This window comes from Loxodonta africana, chromosome X, assembly GCF_030014295.1.
Source record: "Loxodonta africana isolate mLoxAfr1 chromosome X, mLoxAfr1.hap2, whole genome shotgun sequence".
Taxonomy (NCBI): Eukaryota; Metazoa; Chordata; class Mammalia; order Proboscidea; family Elephantidae; genus Loxodonta; species Loxodonta africana.
Genome location: NC_087369.1, coordinates 7,849,630 through 7,871,636, shown reverse-complemented (window position 1 = coordinate 7,871,636; position 22,007 = coordinate 7,849,630). Strand labels below are relative to the sequence as shown.

Here is a 22,007-nt window from a genome sequence, read left to right as displayed (position 1 = left end):
TTTGGGCATATATAATATTTATAAACCTGGCATAAGATAATTATCTGCCGATCCCGCCATCTCTGTCACTTCTTGTCCATTTCTACTGAATGTGTTTTCTTCCGGTTATGGGTTGTTTTTGTCTGCCTGTTTGCAGGCCTGATCATTTTTGATTGGATGTCAGACATTGTGAATTTTACACCGTGGAGTGCTAGCTAGATCACGCTTCATTCTCCAAAGAGGGTTGACTTTTTCCCCGTACAGAGTTAAGATCTGACCACGCCTTGCTTTCAGGCTCTGTTGGGGTTATTTCTCTAAGTTGTCAAGCACTCAAACAGTATCTGTTGCCTTGCCAAATGGTTTTAGGTATTGAGAAAATGACTGTGTCGATTTTTTTTTTTGTTCTTGACAAAGTAGGGACATTATGTCATTTAATTTTTAAAACAAGAATGATCATTATATAAAATACCACCACAGCAATTTATGTGGATTTAGATGTTACTGTTTTACTAATCAGAGTCCCTGAGTGGTGGACCAGTACCTCCGCTGCTAATGGAAAACTTGGAGGATTGAGTCCACCCAGAAACCCGTTGCCGTCGGGTTAATTCCAACTCATGATGACCCTATATAGGACAGAGTAGAACTGCCCCATAGCGTTTCTAAGGCTGTGTATCTTTATGGAAGCAGACTGCCACATCTTTGTCCTGCAGAGTAGCTGGTGGGTCTGAACTGCCAACCTTTCGATTAGCAGCCAAGTGCTTAACCACTGTACCACCAGGGCTCCTTTTCAAGTCTACCTGGAGGTGCTTCAAGAGAAAGGCCTGGCAATCTACTTCAAAAAAAACTCAGCCATTGAAAACCTGATGAAGCACTGTTTCTGACACATAGGGTCGCCACGATTCAGAATCGACTTCAGTGCAACTGGTTCGGTTTGGCGTCCTACTCAATCTAAGTTAAAGGTGGAAAGTGTGCCTGTTATTGCTGGCACTTTTCAGATACCAGCCTTCTTAATCGGCTCGACGAATAACCACACTAACCTGTGTGTTTGCTGTCGTCAGTCCTCACAGTTAATAAGAATGTGGGAATGTTCTTCTCACATGGTGCATGGTGGTTGTTCCTGTTGCTGTTCAGCACTGTCAAGCAAGGTTTATTATATTTTCTTATCCCTCGTTAAGTGGTGTTCAGCTGTCCCTCCAGCTTTCCTGCCCAGCCTCTGGTGGGGCCATTTCATGATTCCCTCTCCTGAGCCGTCCGAGGAGTGATTGGATAGCCTTCCGTGCTGATGTGGGACCACCGCCTTCCCCAAGCACAGTGGCCTGCTCCCAGGTAGAGGCCCCCTCCCTGTGCCCCTCGCTTCTTGTTTTCCACGTGTCAACAAGAGAGTCCGCCAAGAAGGCAGCCTTTCCTTCCAGTAAAGCCACCTTCTGTTCCTTTGGGAAGTGTTACCGTTAAACCCTGAATTGCTTTGTAAATTTTTTTTCTTTTGGTGTAGGGATGTTTCAAAGCTGATAACCCCTCTTAAGACAGTTGCCTTAGATCAACTGACTCCTTGGAAGACTTAGCAAAAGACTGCTGCGTCACACAGTTACACCCCCGTTCCTGAGAAGGCCTTGCCGCCAGGTGCTCACCCACCTCACCCAAGCCTCTTCCTCCTCCTCCTCTTCCCTAGGTGTTGAGAAACTGATCCAGCACCTGCGGAAACACAACATCCCCTGTGCCGTTGCCACCAGCTCGGGGGTGGCGTCCTTTGAAGAGAAGACGAGCCGACACAAGCAGTTCTTCAGCCTGTTCCATCACGTCGTGCTGGGGGACGACCCGGAAGTGCGGAGCGGCAAGCCAAGCCCAGACATCTTCCTGGTATGCGCAAAGAGGTTTTCGCCCGCTCCACCTGCCAACAAGGTCAGTTGTGTATTGATGGAAAAGGGCAACCTTGGGCTGTGCTTCGGAATCGTAGCCACGTGGCATTAGGTAGATAGCTGAACTCTTTGTTTGCACGGCTCGAGGGCTCCTGTGAGATGCCCCTTAGAGCCGGGAGGTGGGGGAGTAAGATCCCCTCGTTGAGAGTTGTGCCAAAAGATGACACTGATTTGTCTGTAGGAGTATACCTGCCTAGTGAGCAGGTCGGTGAGTCTCAACTGGAACCTTCTGGAACTCACAAACATATCTAAAAAAGGAATGTGTGTTGTAGAACACCACGTATCTTAGTTGTCTAGTGCTGCTGTAACAGAAATACCACAAGTGGGCGGCTTTCACAAATGGAAATTTGCTTTCTCACCGTTTTGGAGGCCAGAAGTCTGAATTGAAGGTGACGGCTCTCTCTGTCTCTGTTGGCTGTTGGGGAAGGTCCTTGTCTTTTGCACCTTCTGTTTCTTGGTTCCTTGGAGGTCTTCATGTGGCCTGGCGTCTGTCTTCCCCAGTCTGTGCTTGCTTGCCTGCCTGCTTGCTTGCTTGCTTAATCTGCTCTGTTTATGTCTCAAGAGGGATTGATTTAAGCCACACCCTACACTTGTATCGCCACATTAACATAACAATGAAAACCCGTTTCCAAACAGGATTATAACCACAGGTGTAGGGGTTTGGATTTACAACAGACACTTTGGGGGGATGCAATTCAGTCCGTAGCAGTGCCTAATCCACCACTTTGCAGAGAGAGAAGGAAGAGTTTCAGTGATTTGGGCCTACAGCTTCCTTATTACTTTTAAGAAGTAGACTTTCAGTCACATGTTCCTTGCGTACACACTGATCCATACCATGTCGACGGGTACTGTTGCTGAGCCTCGGGGTCTGTGGGGAGACGTGTAGGAGAAAGGGGCATGGAGCCCTTTGCATGCTGTCTCGAGAGCAGTGAAGAAATAACTTCATTAAATACAAGAGAAAGCGGCAAATCTCTTTTCCTTCATAACTGCTTGTCGTTGTGTGCCATGGTTATGTTTTGAATTCCTTCTTAGCACATTCTCTGGAGGAAATTCTTATTAGTGCTATGTTCTAGTCTCTGGGTGGTGCAAACAGTGAAGCACTCAGCTAATAACCAAAAGGTTGGAGGTTTGAGTCCACCCAGAGGCACCTCGGAAGAAAGACCTGGCGATCTTGTGAAAGATCACAGCCTTGAAAACCCTATGGAGCACGTTCTACTCTGACACACGCGGGGGCGCCATGAGTTGGAATTGACTCGGCAACACTTTAAGTCAAGAAAAAAATGGATGGGTAACCCCTTGGCCAAGCATCAGTTAGTAGGTTTACAATGAAAAACCTATAAAATCAGTCTTAAAGTCTATTTCAAGTGTGTTACTTGCTCGTTTTGTGGTTCTCTTTGTCTTTTAGAGGTAGGATTGTTGTATAATGAGGGAAAATGCCAACAAGGCTTCATCTAATCGGCACCTTTTTCTTCTCAAGTGAAAGATTGATATTTATTGTGAAAAAAAGCTTATGTCTCTGGGAATAGTTACCCACAAAAGAATTTGACAGGTGAATATTTATACTGATGCTGTTACAAAACCTGTTGTTGTTGGGTTGATTCCAACTGATAGGGCCTTACAGGGCTTCCAAGGGGCAGCTGGTGGATTCGCACTGCTGACCTTTAGGTAAGCAGCTGAACTCTTAACCAGCATGTCACCAGGACCCCGCCGATGCTGTCATAAAACCAAAAAACCCCATTGCCATTGAATCAGTTCTGACTCAGCGACCCTATAGAACAGAGTGGAACTGCGCGACACGGTTTCCAAGGAGCACCTGGTGGAATTGATCTGCTGGCCTTTTGGTTGGCAGCCATAGCTCTTAACCTCTACGCCACCAGGGTTTCGGATACTGTTATAGTACTTCCTATACATTTTAAAAAGTCCCTAAACGTTGTAAACTAAAGAACATTTACGCTTTATTGCATCCTCCAACGTACGCTGTTTTTTTATTCTTTGACCTCTACTTCCACTGATACAGCGACCCCATAGGGTTTCCAAGGCCGTAAATCTTTACGAAAGCACAACGCCGTATCTTTCTCCTGCAGAGCAGCTGGTGAGTTCAAACTGTTGACTTTTCAGTTTGCAGTCGAGTGCTTTAACCACTGTACCACCAGGACCCTTAGTTAGACCTCCACCTAGTCACCTTAATAGTTCCCGAGCTTCCTTAAAACACAGACCAAAGTTGGTGACCTGACCAGGTAAAAATGCTGCCTCCTCTGTGTGTACTCCTGGTATTTAACTGTGCCATGTTTGTTTTGCTAAGGGCAGTTTACTTAGGAAGCCTTTTCTGGCGTTTGGTAACTTGAGGTTTCAAAGAACCAGCCAGTAAAAGTAGAATCCAGACAGACACCTAGAAACTACTTCATCAGATTAGTCGGTCCTACATGTAGCAATTAGAGTTGTGTCAACTTTTAAAATTTATTTTGGCTTCTAACTAGGCATCATGGTTCATATTTATTGACTTTGCGCTAAGTACTCTGCTAAGTATTTGACATCCAGTTTCATGTAGGGGATAGATGATTCACAGATTCGGGGAGTTTCTTCATTGCTGTAACAGGAGGGGGATGGTATCATTCATAGAATATCTGACACATAAATACTACTGCTCTTCACTGCCTCGTGTTTCATAGCATCGGCTTTAGTTAGTAGCACTGATTTTTAAAGTGTGTGATTTGGACTAATCTTCAGTGAAACCTGGACATGATGTACCTTTCTTTCGTCGCTCACCAAGAAGTCCATACATGATACTGAGTGCAGGCTGTTTGCCTTGCACACAGCCAAGCCAGAACAGTGAGAATAAGCAATGGGTTCGGCCCCCCATTATGCTTAGAGACATATGCCCTGACAAGAGGGGGATTCCAGATAGCTGAGGAAAAGGTGGGCACCTCCAGTGAATAGTCTCCAGATCTGTGCCTCGCCAGTGGAGGGGGGTATACACCCTGGGTCTCCAACTCCCTTCTGACGCTGAAATGAATTCCAACGGGTTCACATGTTAAAGGGTAAAATGACTTAGGGAGCTGTGGTGGTTATCTAGGCCATCCGAACTAACTCTGCCTCTAAGAACAATGAAAACATTGGGCACTAGATTGAAAACATCTTTGAAGGGATCCGATTACTTAACAGGCAGGGACTGGGTGCAGGAGCAGGCTCCCAGAGAAGGAAAACCAAATGAGGGAAGTCCGCATTTTTGGCCCTTTTCCCCCGGAGTCTGCTTTTTCCAGACGAAGTGGCTGGCAAACATTTGGGGGTAAGTTAAGTGCTCGTCTGCTAAACGAAAGGTCAGCAGTTCAAACTCACCAGCGGCTCCTTGGGAGAAAGATGTGGCAGGCTGCTTCCATGAAGATTACACCTTAGAAACCCGATGGGGCAGCTGTGCTCTGGCCTACACGGCCACTATGAGTCAGAATCAACCTGATGGCAGGGGGAGGCTAAAAGAATACAAATCGGAGTTTAGGGCCTGCCAAAGAGGAGCACGGGGGTGGCCCTGCCAAGCCCACAGGCCTTGAGCTGAGACACCAAAGGGCCGTACCTAGAAGTAAGAATTGACAGGAAGGAAATAGAATGGCGCCCGGCCCATATAAGAGAGAAGACAGCCCCTAAGTGACACAAATGATTTGCACTTGACTGCTAGCCGAGAGATTCGCAGTGCGGACCCACTCAGCAGCACCACAGAAGAAGGTCCTGGCTGGTGATCTGCTTCCCCAAAGATCCCAGCCGGGAAAACTCAGCGGAGCAGTTCTACCCGGTAACACGTGGTGTCGCCAGGAGTCGGAACTGACTCAACAGCAGTTAAGTTTGAATTTTCAGGAGAGAGAGGGCAACATGTTCAACAAAGGAACAACAGAACTGGATCCCAGAGAAGGCCAGAGTTACCAGACTCAGACTTTAAAGCAGTTAGGCTCCACAGAGAAACCCTGTTGGCGTTGTGGTTAAGTGCTACAGCTGCTAACCAAAGGGTCGGCAGTTCGAATCCCCCAGGCGCTCCTTGGAAACTGTACGGGGCAGTTCTACTCTGTCCTCTAGGGTTGCCATGAGTCGGAATCGACTTGACGGCACTGGGTTGGGTTTTTTTTTTTTTAGGCTCAACAGATGAGACGCAAGATTGAGAGTTTCGGCAGAGAACACTGTGAAAAAATGAGCAAACTGTAACAGCTATATATGCCAACACAGATGAATCGCATAAGCAGACTATTGAGCAAAAGAAGCCAAACACAAAAGAATGTATAATAAGTGCATTTAGCAGGATTGCAGGATATGATAAACCAAACCTGTTCCCGTCGAGTCGATTCCAACTCATCGCAACGCTATCAGACAGGGTAGAACTGCCCCATAGGTTTTCGAAGGCTGTGATCTTTACAAAAGTGAACTGCCATTTCTTTCTCCAGAGGAGTGGCCGATGGGTTCCATCCTTTGGTTAGCAACTAAGCATATAACACATCACCACTGCACCAGGTCAGTGTTCAAAAATCAGTTGCGTTTCAATATACCATGTACAGTGTGTGTATATAATGTATAATGCAATTTAGTATGCTAGCAACAAATAGTAGGAAAAAGGAATTGTAAAAAATTCAGGTACAATAACATCAAAAAGCATTGGATACTTTGCATAAAGTTAACAAAATGGGCAATACGTCGACACTGAAATTGACAAAGCATCGCTTGTATTTATCATGGCCGAATATATCAAAGTGAAGTAAGGGCAGCATTTATTAGCATTATATAGAGCTCGAAAGATTAAAAGAATATATTTATAAATTGGACTAGAGGAACACTAAACACTTCCATATAACTAATATTAATAATCGGACTCAAAAGACTTATTTACATAAAGTGAGAAAAAAATCTCCACCACAGATCAAAGGACTACTTTTTCTAATATCCAAAGAGATTTTGTAAATTAAAAAGGGAGAGATCAGAAAAGGGGCCCAAGAACATGAATATGTAACTCACAAAGCGCCAATAACCATATGAAAAGGTACTGTATCTCGCAAATAAGAAAATGCAGAGTACAAAGACTTATTTTCCCACCCATTAGCTCTATAAAGACAAAGATTAAAATTTGCATATTTGGTGTGTTTGCCGGGACTCTCTCAATGCCATTGGCTGGAGCATAAGTCAGAGGGCGCATTGGCAGTCGCTGTCAGACTGAAATGTACACATTTGTCTTTCCTGTTCACTTTCAGGCCGCTGAGCAAATAAAGGAGCCCCTGGGTGGGACAAATGGTTAACATGCTCAGCTCTTAACTGAGAGGTTGGGGATTCCAGTCCATCCAGAGGCACCTTGGAAGAAAGGCCTGGCTATCTACTTCCAAAAAACCAGCCATTGAAAACTGTGGAGCACAGTCCTCATCTGATTCATGGGGGCGTCATGAGTCGGAGTCAACTGGAAGACACCTGGTAAGGTTTGGTGTCACTTGTCCCGGTGCACGGTTAGGCACCGGCTGCTTTTCCTGCCGTTGCCTTTGCACCATCAGTGCAAATGTCAACTCAGGGTAAATGGCAGATAATGCCTGAGTTTAGTTGTGAGTGTAGATTTGACCTTGTGTATCTCCTATAAGTATCTTAGGGGCCCTCGAGGGTCCACAGACCACACTGAAATCTGCTGGCGTAGAGAACAGAAATAAGCAAGAGAAAGGTGAATGGTTGTTCTCACGTGCATAGAATTTTCTAGGGAGTCTTCGGGAATGTGTTTGTATAAATGCCTTTGATGATGGGGTAGCAGGCCTTGGTTGTTGTCGTTGGGTGCCATGGAGTCGATTCCAACTCATGGAGACCCCATGTGACAGACTAGAACTGCTCCATGGAGTTTCCTAGGCTGTAATTTTTACAGGAGCAGATCGCCAGGTCTTTCTCCCTTAGAGCACTGGGTGGGCTTGAACCACCAACCTTCCATTAGCCAATCCCTTAACTGTTGTGCCACCAGGGCCCCTCTGCAGACCCTAGTAAGGCTCTCCATTCACATGTGACACACACCCTCAACGATGTGCATTGGAGTTGCAGTCTGTGCGCCGAGGCCCAGGAAGCCCTGCTGGCTCTGTGTGGGGGCAGAAGAGAGCTTCCCTCTGGTCCGCTACGCAGGGGTTAGTTTTAGCAAAAACAGACAGGGCGAAAGGCCCAGCCTCCTGGATGGGACGCAGGCCAGAGGTTTAGGAGCCTGCGTTGATGTGCCCTGGAAGCAAATGTCCAGTAGGAATGGTGGCTCTGGCACAAGGCATGCTTTGATAAGATGCAGGCTATTTTGGGGTGGGGGGAGAGGGAGGGAGGGGATGCTTGTCTAAGATGCCCTTGGAAGATGAAAGGTGCCCTTGTTGCAGGGTCACTAGAGAACACTGCTCCTTCCAGTATCTGGTTCTGCAGCAAGACGTCCTCTAAAACAAACAAGATCATGCGTGTCATTTTTTTTCCTAATAAATCTGAAATGGCAAAACAGCCTCTTTATGTTGTTTAAAAAAAAAAAAATGGAGGAAGGAGTGCTTTGTTCTTGTTAGGTGCCCTTGAGTTGGTTGTGAATCGTGGCGACCCTGTGCGTGCAGAGTAGAGCTGTGGTCTGTAAGGTTTTCAAGGCTGTGATCTTTTGGAAGCAGATTGCCAGGCCTGCCTTCCAGTGCACCGCGGGTGTGTTTGTACTGCCAACCTGTTGGCCAGTACTTGAGTCCTTAACCATTTGCTCCACCCAGGAATTCCTGAGGGACTACTAAAACCCAAAAGCAAAAACCTGGTGCCATTGAGTCGATTCTGACTCATAGCGACCCTATAGGACAGAGTAGAACTGCTCCATACATAGGGTTTCTAAAGAGTGGCTGCTGGATTTGAACTGCTGACCTTTTGGTTAGCAGCTGAGCTCTTAACCACTGTGACACCAGTGCTTCTGAGGTACTACTGGTTTTCTCCAAATCCTCCAAACATTAAATTGCTCGCTGAATGGATACATTTTGATCCTAATTCTCTTGACTTCCCCTGCTCCTTTACCTAGTGATTCTGACCAAGGGCTAAGGACATAGGATTTCTGTAGAAAGAAGACTTTCTCTGGGCATCATGCGGACTACTGCTGTTTGACCTAAATGACTGTAGATAAAGGCATCAGATATTGTCTGGAGCCAGCCTGGGGACTCTTGGGGGCCTGTGACTCAAGAGGCTTCACAGCATCCTCCGTGTGCTGTCCCCGGAACCCAGGTCTCTCTACAGACAGTGGCCCAGCCTTCCAGAATGGCTCATGGAACGCCCATGGCAAACAACGGCCGTCTCAGGACCTCAGAAAGTCACGGACTGAAGCGCTTTCTTTCACTTGATTGAATGCTGAATGGGAGCAAGGGGCTGAATGTTGTTTCCCCTTGCTTTCCTCTCTCCCAGCTCCATGCTGCAGGTCTGAATATATCCTTATCTGAAAAATAATATAAGGAGCTACTGTTTCTGGTTGTGATCTCAAATGGAAATGTCACCATCCAGAGCCATAAACCCAAAAAACCAAACCGTTGCCCTCAATTCTATTCAGACTTACGGCAGCACAGGGTAGTACTGCCCCATAGGGTTTCCAAGGAGTGGCTAGTAACTGCAGACCTTTTGGTTAGCCACCGAGCTCTTAACCACTTTGCCACCATGGCTCCATCCAGAGCCACAGAATGTAAAAACCATTTCCCATCAAAGTGATTCCAACTCCTGGAGACCCTATGTGTATCAGGGCAGGGCTGTGCTCTGTAGGGTTTTCAATGGCTGTGGTCTTTCAGAAGTAGATCGCCAGGCTTCTCTTTCGAGTTGCCTTTGGGTGGACTCAAACCTCCAACCTTTCGGTTAACAGTGAGTGTGTTAATTGTTTGCACCAGCCAGAAACTCCACCATGGACTGTAAAATGTCTCTCATTTCTCAGATTTTGTTGTGCAACGTGTGATGGTTTCTTAAACTTTGTGCCTGCCCCCTTAGTGATCTTACAACCATACACTGAGCTTTTCCGTCTGTAAAGTCTTTCTCTTCAGCATGAGAAGAACTACCAAGATAGGTGCCAGCATAGTGAAAAATCTTCGATACGTAATGTTTTTTCTCTTATAAAAATGCTTCAGCTAAAGACCGTAGTACATGATCGTCATCGTTATGGGGTGAGCTATCCAGCCATTTGTAAGTTTTTGCAGATGCCATTATGGTGTTGGAAACCCTGGTGGCATAGTGGTTAAGAGCTATGGCTGCTAACCAAAAGGTCGGCAGTTCAAATCCATCAGGCTCTCCTTGGAAACTCTATGGGGCAGTTCTACTCTGTCCTATAGGGTCGCTATGAGTCAGAATTGATTCGATGGCAAAGGGTTTTTTATTATAGTGTTGACAAAGAATAATAGACTGCAAGAAAAGTGAACAAATCCGTCTTAGAAGAAGTACAGCCAGAATGCTCCGCATAAGTGTGTATGGTGAGACTTTGTCTCACGTACTTTGGACATGTTATCATGAAGTACCAGTCCCTGGAGAAAGACATCATGCTTGGTAAAGTAGAGGGTCAATGAAAAAGAGGAAGACCCTCAATGAAATGGGTCAACATAGTGGCTGTAACAATGGGTTCAAGCATAACAACGATTGTGAGGATGGCACAGGACCAGGCAGTGTTTTATTCTGTTGTACGTAGGGTCACTATGAGTTAGAAATGACTGGACAGCACCTAACAACAGCAACATTAAGGAATGGGTTATGCAGCCATTCATAGGTTTAGGAATGTGTCATAGATTGAATTATGTCCCCCAACAACATGTGTCAACTTGGTTAGGCCATGTTCCCAGTATTGTGTGGTTGTCCTCCATTTTGTGGTTGGAATTTTATGTTGAAAGTATTACGGTGGGATTGTATTACACCACCCTTACTCAGGTCACCTCCCTGATCCAACGTAAAGGGAGTTTCCCTGGGGTGTGGCCTGCACCACCTTTTATCTTACAAGAGGTAAAAGGAAAGAGAAGCAAGCAGAGAGACAGGGGGACCTCATACTACCAAGAAAGCAGCTCTGGGAGCAAAGCGTGTCCTTTGGACCTGGGGTCCCTGCGCCTGAGAAGCTCCTCGACCGGGGAAGATTGAGGGCAAAGAACTTCCTCCAGAGCCGACAGAGAGAGAAAGCCTTCCCCTGGAGCTGACACCTTGAATTTGGACTTTTAGCCTACTTTACCTTGAGGAAATAAATTTCTCTTTGTTAAAGCCATCCACTCGTGGTATTTGTGTTACAGCAGCACTAGATGACTAACAATACCATATCTGCAATATTTAAAAAGTTAATTACCTAGTATCCACTATAGCTAATGGAAAGTTGAGAAAGCTTTGGTTTTCTTAGACAGCAAATTCAGTGCCTCCTACACGTCCTTCTTCCCACATCACTGAACGGGTGTACATCTTCATGTTGAAATGAACTATGGCTACTAATCGCCCTTGATCTTTTTCCATCCTCTTGAGATAAACAGAGTGAAGTAAACAAAATGATAGTCGTGGCATTTTCGTTTGCGATTACAAAGACAGTGAACCCAACAAAAGCGACACACCGTATCTATTTCTGGTGTGTTTGTTCAATATTTTTCAGTATGAGTGCTAGCAGTTAATTGTCTGTCTCTCGTTACTTAGCTCCATGCACACAGACACATACATCAAACAAATCATCAAATGCTGAAATAATGTGCCAGGAGCCACTTTTTGTTGCCATGATTTGCCACATTTCTTGAGGGGCTCTTTTATAATTTAGTCTTATATTGTTCTAGTTGCATAAATGCCAGGTGGTTTTCTCAGTGCTTGGTACATCTGTACACAGGATTTGTGAAATCGCCCCATATCAGCAATTCCAAAGAACAGTGGTTCTCACCAGGCCATCGTACCAGCATGTACCATGTGCCTGTACGTGCTGGTACGATGTACACGAAGCCACCATCCCAGAGTGAGAAATCAAAAACTAACCCAGGTATTTAAAAGGATCTGTTGTAGCTTGGCTTTCTAAAGAATCAAATGCACAATCTTACCCTCAAGCGCTCATACTAAAAAAAAACAACAAACCCGTTGCCACGAGTCAATTCCGACTCATAATCCAAAAAAACACCAAACCCATTGCCATCGAGTTGATTCCAACTCATAGTGACCCTAGAGGACAGAGTAGAACTGCCACACAGGGTTTTCCAAGGAGGGGCTGATGGATTCGAACTGCCAGCCCCTTTGGTTAGCAGCCATATCTCTTAACTACTGTGCCACCAGGGCTCGACTCAGCGATCCTACAGGACAGAGTAGAACTTCCCTATAGGGTTTCCAAGGAGAGGCCGGTGGATTTGAACTGCGGACCTTTTGGTCAGCAGCCAAGCTCTTAACCACTGCACCACCAGGGCTCCAACTGTTCATACTAGACATTCACGATTCTGCTTAAAGTAGACATCCTAATAGAGCAGTGAATAGACATTGAAGCAACGATTAAGAGTTTCTTTGTAAATTAGTGGTTTGGCCTTTTGAATGCTTCTAAGGTATCACCCAGCCGCAGGTGTGTAAAGTCACCCGTGCCATCGAAGGACTCCCTGAAGTCCACAGCTGTGGAGTTGTGTGTCTTACCACTGGGAGGTTGAAGATTCTACGTGGCAGGTCTTCCGGCCACCGAGGGGCGGGTATTCTCTGTAATGAGAATGGCCCCCTCCAAAATCGTCAGCTACTCCCTCCTCTAGGGGACTCTTGCCTCTTGGTCAGCGGGGCCCTGTTTACTTCCTCCAGTTCCTTCAGCACACCTGTTAGTAAAAAAAAAAAAAAAAAAATTTTTTTTTTTTTAGTAGCTCCTCCCAAAACTGCTGCATTGAAGGAAATCGAATAGAACAGTCTGTGCGTGTTGTGTTGTCTCATGATGCAAACGTGGCATGTTGGGAGGTGAAAAATAGCTGACTTTTTTATGTATAAAACATACAGGCACACACACAGTACATAAACTATATATACAGGACATCTCTTACTAACATTTCATTAGGGGAATCTGTTAAGGAAAAAGACATGTTTCAAAGGGCTCCTTAGGGGGCATTGTAATGGAGCGGGGGCGGGGGGGGGGAGTGGTAAGACACTGGAAGAGTCCGATATTGGATTAAACAAGTCCTGGATTCATAGTCCCAAACCGTTTCCAAGGGTGAAGCCGAGCAATTCAAGATTGATTTTCCAGTTTTTAGAGAATGTCCGGAATAGAACGTGTCCACCAGGACACTTTGTGTGTTCAAGCTGGGTGACCCCATTGCCCCGGTTCGGCCAGGAATACCATCTCTTAGCATTGAAGCCCCATGTCCAGGCCCCGCCATCTGGACGATTGGCGACCCCAATTTAAGCCCAGGCTTGGCAATAGCTGGTCTAAGCTATGCCCAAACCAAAAGCAAACCTGTTGCTGTCAAGTCAATTCCAACTCAATAGCAACCTGATAAGACAGAATAGAACTGCCCCGTAGGGTTTCCAAGGAGCGGCTAGTGGATTCGAACTGCCGACATTTTGGTTAGCAGCCAAGCTCTTCAACCACTCTGCCACCTGGGCTCCATAAATTTTCCAAGGCTGTCAGTCTTTACAAGAATAGATTGCCACATATTTTTCCAGCAGAGAGGCTGGTGGGTTCAGTCTGCCAGCCTTCCGATTACCAGCCAAGGGCTTAACCAATGCACCACCAGACCTTGAGCTGTGCCCAAGAGGGTGCAAATCTCTGAGGGGGCTTGGGGGTCTCAGGCCAGGTATCCTTCAATGATCTAAGGGTCCTGAGAGTTGAGAATGCTATCACTCGCTCTGGTCTTTTTTTTTTTTTTTTTATTAACTTTTATTAAGCTTCAAGTGAACGTTTACAAATCCAATCAGTCTGTCACATATAAGTTTACATACATCTCACTCCCTACTCCCACTTGCTCTCCCCCTCTTGAGTCAGCCCTTTCAGTCTCTCCTTTCGTGACAGTTTTGCCAGCTTCCCTCTCTCTCTATCCTCCCATCCCCCCTCCAGCCAAGAGCTGCCAACACACTCTCAAGTGTCCACCTGATATAATTAGCTCACTCTTCATCAGCATCTCTCTCCTACCCACTGTTCAGTCCCTTTCATGTCTGATGAGTTGTCTTCGGGGATGGTTCCTGTCCTGTGCCAACAGAAGGTTTGGCGATCATGACCGCGGGGATTCCTCTAGTCTCAGTCAGACCATTAAGTCGGGTCTTTTTATGAGAATTTGGGGTCTGTATCCCACTGATCTCCTGCTCCCTCAGGGGTCCTCTGCTGTGCTCCCTGTCAGGGCAGCCATCGATTGTGGCCGGGCACCAACTAGTTCTTCTGGTCTCAGGATGATGTAGGTCTCTGGTTCATGTGGCCCTTTCTGTCTCTTGGGCTCTTAGTTGTCGTGTGGCCTTGGTGTTCTTCATTTTCCTTTGCTCCAGGTGGGTTGAAACCAATTGATGCATCTTAGATGGCTGCTTGTTAGCATTTAAGACCCCAGACGCCACATTTCAATGTGGGATGCAGAATGTTTTCGTAATAGAATTATTTTGCAAATTGACTTAGAAGTCCCCTCAAACCATGTTCCCCAGACCCCCGCCCCTGCTCCGCTAACCTTTGAAGCATTCATTTTATCCCAGAAACTTCTTTGCTTTTGGTCCAGTCCAGTTGAGCTGACCTTCCATGTATTGAGTGTTGTCTTTCCCTTCACCCAAAGCAGTTCTTATCTACTGATTAATCAATAAGAAACCCTCTCCCTCCCTCCCTCCCTCCCCCCTTCGTAACCACAACAGCATGTGTTCTTCTCAGTTTTTACTATTTCTCAAGATCTTATAATAGTGGTCTTATACAACATTTGTCCTTTTGCCTCTGATTAATTTCGCTCAGCATAATGCCTTCCAGGTTCCTCCATGTTATGAAATGTTTCACAGATTCGTCACTGTTCTTTATCGATGCGCAATATTCCATTGTGTGAATATACCACAATTTATTTAGCCATTCATCCGTTGATGAACACTTTGGTTGCTTCCAGCTTTTTGCTATTGTAAACAGAGCTGCAATAAACATGGGTGTGCATATATCTGTTTGTGTGAAGGCTCTTGTATCTCTAGGGTATATTCCGAGGAGTGGGATTTCTGGGTTGTATGGTAGTTCTATCTCTGTTTAAGATAACGCCAGATAGATTTCCAAAGTGGTTGTACCGTTTTACATTCCCACCAGCAGTGTGTAAGAGTTCCAATCTCTCCGCAGCCTCTCCAACATTTATTATTTTGTGTTTTTTGGATTAATGCCAGTCTAGTTGGTGTGAGATGGAATCTCATCGTGGTTTTAATTTGCATTTCTCTAATGGCTAATGATCGAGAGCATTTTCTCATGTATCTGTTGCCTGCCTGAATATCTTCTTTAGTGAAATGTGTGTTCATATCCTTTGCCCACTTCTTGATTGGGTTGTTTGTCTTTTTGTAGTTGAGTTTTGACAGAATCATGTAGATTTTAGAGATCAGGCGCTGGTCTGAAATGTCATAGCTGAAAATTCTTTCCCAGTCTGTAGGTGGTCTTTTTACTGTTTTGGTGAAGTCTTTAGATGAGCATAGGTGTTTGATTTTTAGGAGTTCCCAGTTATCGGGTTTCTCTTCATCATTTTTGGTAATGTTTTGTATTCTGTTTATGCCCTGTATTAGGGCTCCTAGGGTTGTCCCTATTTTTTCTTCCATGATCTTTATCGTTTTAGTCTTTATGTTTAGGTCTTTGATCCACTTGGAGTTAGTTTTTGTGCATGGTGTGAGGTATGGGTCCTGTTTCATTCTTTTGCAAATGGATATCCAGTTATGCCAGCACCATTTGTTAAAAAGACTATCTTTTCCCCAATTAACTGACACTGGTCCTTTGTCAAATATCAGCTGCTCATACGTGGATGGATTTATATCTGGGTTCTCAATTCTGTTCCACTGGTCTATGTGCCTGTTGTTGTACCAGTACCAGGCTGTTTTGACTACTGTGGCTGTATAATAGGTTCTGAAATCAGGTAGAGTGAGGCCTCCCACTTTCTTCTTCTTTTTCAGTAATGCTTTGCTTATCCGGCGCTTCTTTCCCTTCCATATGAAATTGGTGATTTGTTTCTCTATCCCCTTAAAATATGACATTGGTATTTAGATTGGAAGTGCGTTATATGTATAGATGGCTTTTGGTAGAATAGACATTTTTACTATGTTAAGTCTTCCTATCCATGAGCAAGGTATGTTTTTCCACTTAAGTATGTCCTTTTGAATTTCTTGTAGTAGAGCTTTGTAGTTTTCTCTGTATAGGTCTTTTACATCCTTGGTAAGATTTATTCCTAAGTATTTTATCTTCTTGGGGGCTACTGTGAATGGTATTGATTTGGTTATTTCCTCTTCGATGTTCTTTTTGTTGATGTAGAGGAATCGAACTGATTTTTGTATGTTTATTTTATAACCTGAGACTCTGCCAAACTCTTCTATTAGTTTCAGTAGTTTTCTGGAGGATTCCTTAGGGTTTTCTGTGTATAAGATCATGTGATCTGCAAATAGTGATAACTTTACTTCCTCCTTGCCAATCCGGATACCCTTTATTTCTTTGTCTAGCCTAATTGCCCTGGCTAGGACTTCAAGTACGATGTTGAATAAGAGCGGTGATAAAGGGCATGCTTGTCTGGTTCCCGTTCTCAAGGGGAATGCTTTCAGGTTCTCTCCATTTAGAGTGGTATTGGCTGTTGGCTTTGCATAGATGCCCTTTATTATGTTGAGGAATTTTCCTTCAATTCCTATTTTGGTAAGAGTTTTTATCATAAATGGGTGTTGGACTTTGTCAAATGCCTTTTCTGCATCAATTGATAAGATCATGTGGTTTTTATCTTTTGTTTTATTTATGTGATGGATTATTTTTCTGATATTAAACCAGCCTTGCATACCTGGTATAAATCCCACTTGATCATGGTGAATTATTTTTTTGATGTGTTGTTGGATTCTATTGGCTAGAATTTTGTTGAGGATTTTTGCATCTATGTTCATGAGGGATATAGGTCTATAATTTTCTTTTTTTGTGATGTCTTTACCTGGTTTTGGTATCAGGGAGATGGTGGCTTCATAGAATGAGTTGGGTAGTATTCCGTCATTTTCTATGTTTTGAAATACCTTCAGTAGTAGTGGTGTTAACTCTTCTCTGAAAGTTTGGTAGAACTCTGCAGTAAAGCCGTCTGGGCCAGAGCTTTTTTTTGTTGGAAGTTTTTTGATTACCATTTCAATCTCTTTTTTTGTTATGGGTCTATTTAGTTGTTCTACTTCTGAATGTGTTAGTTTAGGTAGGTAGTGTTTTTCCAAGAATTCATCCATTTCTTCTAGGTTTTCAAATTTGTTAGAGTACAATTTTTCGTAGTAATCTGAAATGATTCTTTTAATTTCATTTGGTTCTGTTGTGATGTGGTCCTTCTCGTTTCTTATTCGGGTTATTTGTTTCCTTTCCTCTTTTTCTTTAGTCAGTCTAGCCAATGGTTTATCAATTTTGTTAATTTTTTCAAAGAACCAGCTTTTGGTTTTGTTAATTCTTTCAATTGTGTTTCTGTTCTCTAATTCATTTAGTTCAGCTCTAATTTTTATTATTTGTTTTCTTCTGGTGCCTGATGGGTTCTTTTGTTGCTCACTTTCTATTTGTTCAAGTTGTAGGGACAGTTCTCTGCTTTTGGCTCTTTCTTCTTTTTGTATGTGTGCATTGATCGATATAAATTGGCCTCTGAGCACTGCTTTTGCTGTGTCCCAGAGGTTTTGATAGGAAGTATTTTCATTCTCGTTGCATTCTATGAATTTCCTTATTCCCTCCTTAATGTCTTCTATAACCCAGTCTTTTTTCAGGAGGGTATTGTTCATTTTCCAAGTAGTTGATTTCTTTTCCCTAGTTTTTCTGTTATTGATTTCTAGCTTCATTGCTTTGTGGTCTGAGAAGATGCTTTGTAATATTTCGATATTTTGGATTCTGCAAAGATTTGTTTTATGACCTAATATGTGGTCTATTCTAGAGAATGTTCCATGCGCACTAGAAAAGAAAGTATACTTTGCAGCAGTTGGGTGGAGAGTTCTGTATAAGTCAATGAGGTCAAGTTGGTTGATTGTTGTAATTAGATCTTCCGTGTCTCTGTTGAGCTTCTTACTGGATGTCCTGTCCTTCTCCGAAAGTGGTGTGTTGAAGTCTCCTACTATAATTGTGGAGGTGTCTATCTCACTTTTCAATTCTGTTAAAATTTGATTTATGTATCTTGCAGCCCTGTCATTGGGTGCATAAGTATTTAATATGGTTATGTCTTCCTGATCAATTGTCCCTTTTATCATTATATAGTGTCCTTCTTTATCCTTTGTGGTGGGTTTAAGTCTAAAGTCTATTTTGTCAGAAATTAGTATTGCTACTCATCTTCTTTTTTGCTTATTATTTGCTTGATATATTTTTTTCCATCCTTTGAGTTTTAGTTTGTTTGTGTCTCTAAGTCTAAGGTGTGTCTCTTGTAGGCAGCATATAGACGGATCGTGTTTCTTTATCCAGTCCGTGACTCTCTGTCTCTTTATTGGTGCATTTAGTCCATTTACATTCAGCATAATTAGAGATAAATAAGTTTTTAGTGCTGTCATTTTGATGCCTTTTCATGTGTGTTGTTGGCAATTTCATTTTTCCACATACTTTTTTGTGCTGAGACGTTTTTCTAAGTAAATTGTGAGATCCTCATTTTCATAGTGTTTGACTTTATGTTAGTTGAGTCGTTACGTTTTTCTTGGCTTATATCTTGAGTTATGGAGTTGTTATACCTTTTTGTGGTTACCTTATTATTTACCTCTATTTTTCTAAGTAAAAACCTAACTTGTATTGTTCTATATCGCCTTGTATCACTCTCCATCTGGCAGTTCAATGCCTCCTGTATTTAGTCCCTCTTTTTGATTATTGTGATCTTTTACCTATTGACTTCCATGATTCCCTGTTACGTGTCGTATTATTATTATTATTTTTTTAATTAATCTTAATTTGTTTGTTTTTGTGATTTCCCTATTTGGGTTGATATCAGGGCATTCTGTTTTGTGACCTTGTATTGTGCTGGTATCTGATATTATTGGTTTTCTGGCCAAACAATATCCTGTAGTATTTCCTGTAGCTTTGGTTTGCTTTTTGCAAATTCTCTAAACTTGTGTTTGTCTGTAAATATCTTAATTTCGCCTTCATATTTCAGAGAGAGTTTTGCTGGATATATGATCCTTGGCTGGCAGTTTTTCTCCTTCAGTGCTCTGTATATGTCGTCCCATTCCCTTCTTGCCTGCATGGTTTCTGCTGAGTAGTCTCAACTTATTCTTATTGATTCTCCCTTGAAGGAAACCTTTCTTTTCTCCCTGGCTGCTTTTAAAATTTTCTCTTTATCTTTGGTTTTGGCGAGTTTGATGATAATATGTCTTGGTGTTTTTCTTTTTGGATCAATCTTAAATGGGGTTCGATGAGCATCTTGGATAGATATCCTTTCGTCTTTCATGATGTCAGGGAAGTTTTGTGTCAGGAGTTCTTCAACTATTTTCTCTGTGTTTTCTGTCCCCCCTCCCTATTCTGGGACTCCAATCACACGCAAGTTATCCTTCTTGATAGAGTCCCACATGATTCTTAGGGTTTCTTCATTTTTTTTAATTCTTTTCTCTGATTTTTTTTCAGCTATGTTGGTGTTGATTCCCTGGTCCTCCAGATGTCCCAGTCTGCATTCTAATTGCTCGAGTCTGCTCCTCTGACTTCCTAGTGTGTTGTCTAATTCTGTAATTTTATTGTTAATCTTTTGGATTTCTACATGCTGTCTCTCTATGGATTCTTGCAATTTATTAATTTTTCCACTATGTTCTTGAGTAATCTTTTTTGAGTTCTTCAACAGTTTTATCAGTGTGTTCCTTGGCTTTTTCTGCAGTTTGCCTTATTTCGTTTGTGATGTCTTGAAGCATTCTGTAAATTAGTTTTTTATATTCTGTATCTGATAATTCCAGGATTGTATCTTCATTTGGGAAAGATTTTGATTGTTTTGTTTGGGGGTTTGTAGAAGCTGTCATGGTCTGCTTCTTTATGTGGTTTGATATGGACTGCTGTCTCCGAGCCATCACTGGGAAACTAGTTTTTCCAGAAAATCCGCTAAAAAAAAAAATGCAGTCAGATCCCTATCAGAGTTCTCCCTCTGGCTCAGGCTATTCGGATGTTAATGAAGCCGCCTTGGGAGGGTGGGGGAGGGATCAGAGAGCTAGGAGAGTAGCACCTCAGAATATAGCCAGAGTTGCTTGTCTTGCTTGGAATGACTATTATATCTGAGATTTCCACGGGGTGCGTCGCCTATGTGTGCTGGCTGTGTGGAGATTACCCCTGGGGGGTCTGGCCCGCTGGAGGGTGGGGGAGGGATCAGAGAGCTAGGAGAGTAGCACCTCAGAATATAGCCAGAGTTGCTTGTCTTGCTTGGAATGACTATTATATCTGAGATTTCCACGGGGTGCGTCGCCTATGTGTGCTGGCTGTGTGGAGATTACCCCTGGGGGGTCTGGCCCGCTGGAGTCACGGTCAGATCCTCTGCTGCCAGCCTGGGATGGTGCACTCCCGACTCCAAAATCAGTCGCTGCCTCCCGGGGACTCCCCATGCCGTCTGCTGCGTCGCCACGCCGTCCCTGAGAACTGGCTGGGCTCCCCCCCGGGTCAGCTTAGGCGAGCGGAGCAGCTCCCCGCGCCTGTGCCGCGACCGCGCATCCCGGCTGGGACGCCACTCTCCCTGCTCCAAGACCTGTCACTGTCTCCCGGGGACTTCTCCCACCGGCTGCGTTGCCACGCCGCCCGCGCGAACTGGCTGGGCCCCCTTTCGGGGTTAGTTCAGGGGGGTAGAGCAGCTCCCTGCGCCCGCGCCCCCCCACAATCCCGGTGGGACGGCTCCCTGGGTGGGACGCTGCTTTCCTCGCTCCAAGACCAGTCACTGCCTCCCGGGGACTTTTCCCACTGGCTGTGCCGCCACGCCTCCCGCACAAACCGGCTGGGCCCCCTCCCGGGGTTAGTTCAGGGGGATGGAGCTGCTCCCCGCGCTTATGCCGCGCCCCCTGCCCGCCTAAATCCTGGCAGGACGGCTCCCCATCTGGGACTCTGCTCTCCCCTCTCCAAGAGCAGTCACTGCCTCCCGGGGACTTCTCCCACTGGCTGTGCCGCCACGCCACCCGCGCGAACCGCCTGGGCCCCCTCCTGGAATGAGTTTGGGGGCGAGGGCTGGGCCCCTTGTTTGTGCCGTCTGCCCCCCTGGGCTCTGCCCCAAATTGGGCGCCGAAGGTCACCTGACTGGTACGCTGGCTCCAGGCTCTGAAAACAATCGCTGCCTCCCCATATTTGTTCGTTCTCCGTCTCTGTGTTTGTTGTTCAGGGTTCGTAGATTGTTATGTATATGATCGATTCACTTGTTTTTCCGAGTCTTTGTTGCAAGAGGGATCCGCGGTAGCGTCCACCTAGTCCGCCATCTTGGCCCCGCCTCCCTCGCTCTGGTGTTAAACAGAATGGCATTAGAAACCCCCCGTATTTTCTAAAACGAGATATTTGCTTCCCGAGATGGACCCACAGGGAACTTGTAGCAGACTGGCCATTTGGTTTGGGAACTCCGGCAGGTTCCTGTCTCCCAGCCATTGGCAAATTATCCTTCTTTAATACTATTTTTTGGCAATATGGGGTTTGTTTTATTAGCTGAAGGCCTCTTAGCACAACCAGAGGGCGTGTCTGTTTTATTTTCTTCTTCTTCCACCATTATGTACGATAGCCTTGTGGTTATTGGGTCAGTTCTGACTCATGGTAGCTGTAGCTAGGATTAATAAAAAAAAAAAAGGATTAATAGGGAAGGCTTAATCTTGAATCCTAATGTCTGACCGCGGGCTTGTTGTTAGTTGCCATCGAGCTGACCCAGACCATGGAGACTCCATGTGTGCAGGGTGGAACGGCTCCGTAGGGTTTTCGGTGGCTGTGAGCTTTCAGAAGCAGATTGCCAGGTCTGTTTTCCGAGGCACCTCTGGATGGGCTGACACTGCAAGCCTTTCAGCTGGTGTTCTAGCTCTTCACAGTGCTGACTGCTCACCTGTATCTGCATTATATCACTGCCATAACAAAGGACTGCAAGCTTA

At 44.7% G+C, this 22,007-nt stretch overlaps 1 protein-coding gene across 2 annotated transcripts in view; it reads left to right on the top strand.

Annotated features, from left to right (window-relative positions):
• Window positions 1-22,007, top strand: part of LOC100661574 (pseudouridine-5'-phosphatase) — a 90,584-nt gene that overhangs the window by 57,905 nt on the left and 10,672 nt on the right. The window contains exons 3-4 of one of the 2 annotated variants that reach the window (XM_023539678.2): window positions 1,649-1,878; window positions 7,118-8,175. In XM_023539678.2, coding sequence (XP_023395446.2) covers window positions 1,649-1,878; window positions 7,118-7,162 — 275 coding nt within the window. In that variant the 3' untranslated portion in view covers window positions 7,163-8,175. Of the gene's footprint in view, window positions 1-1,648; window positions 1,879-7,117; window positions 8,176-22,007 lie in introns of those variants that run through there. The other variant, XM_010600190.3, reaches the window with a different exon arrangement.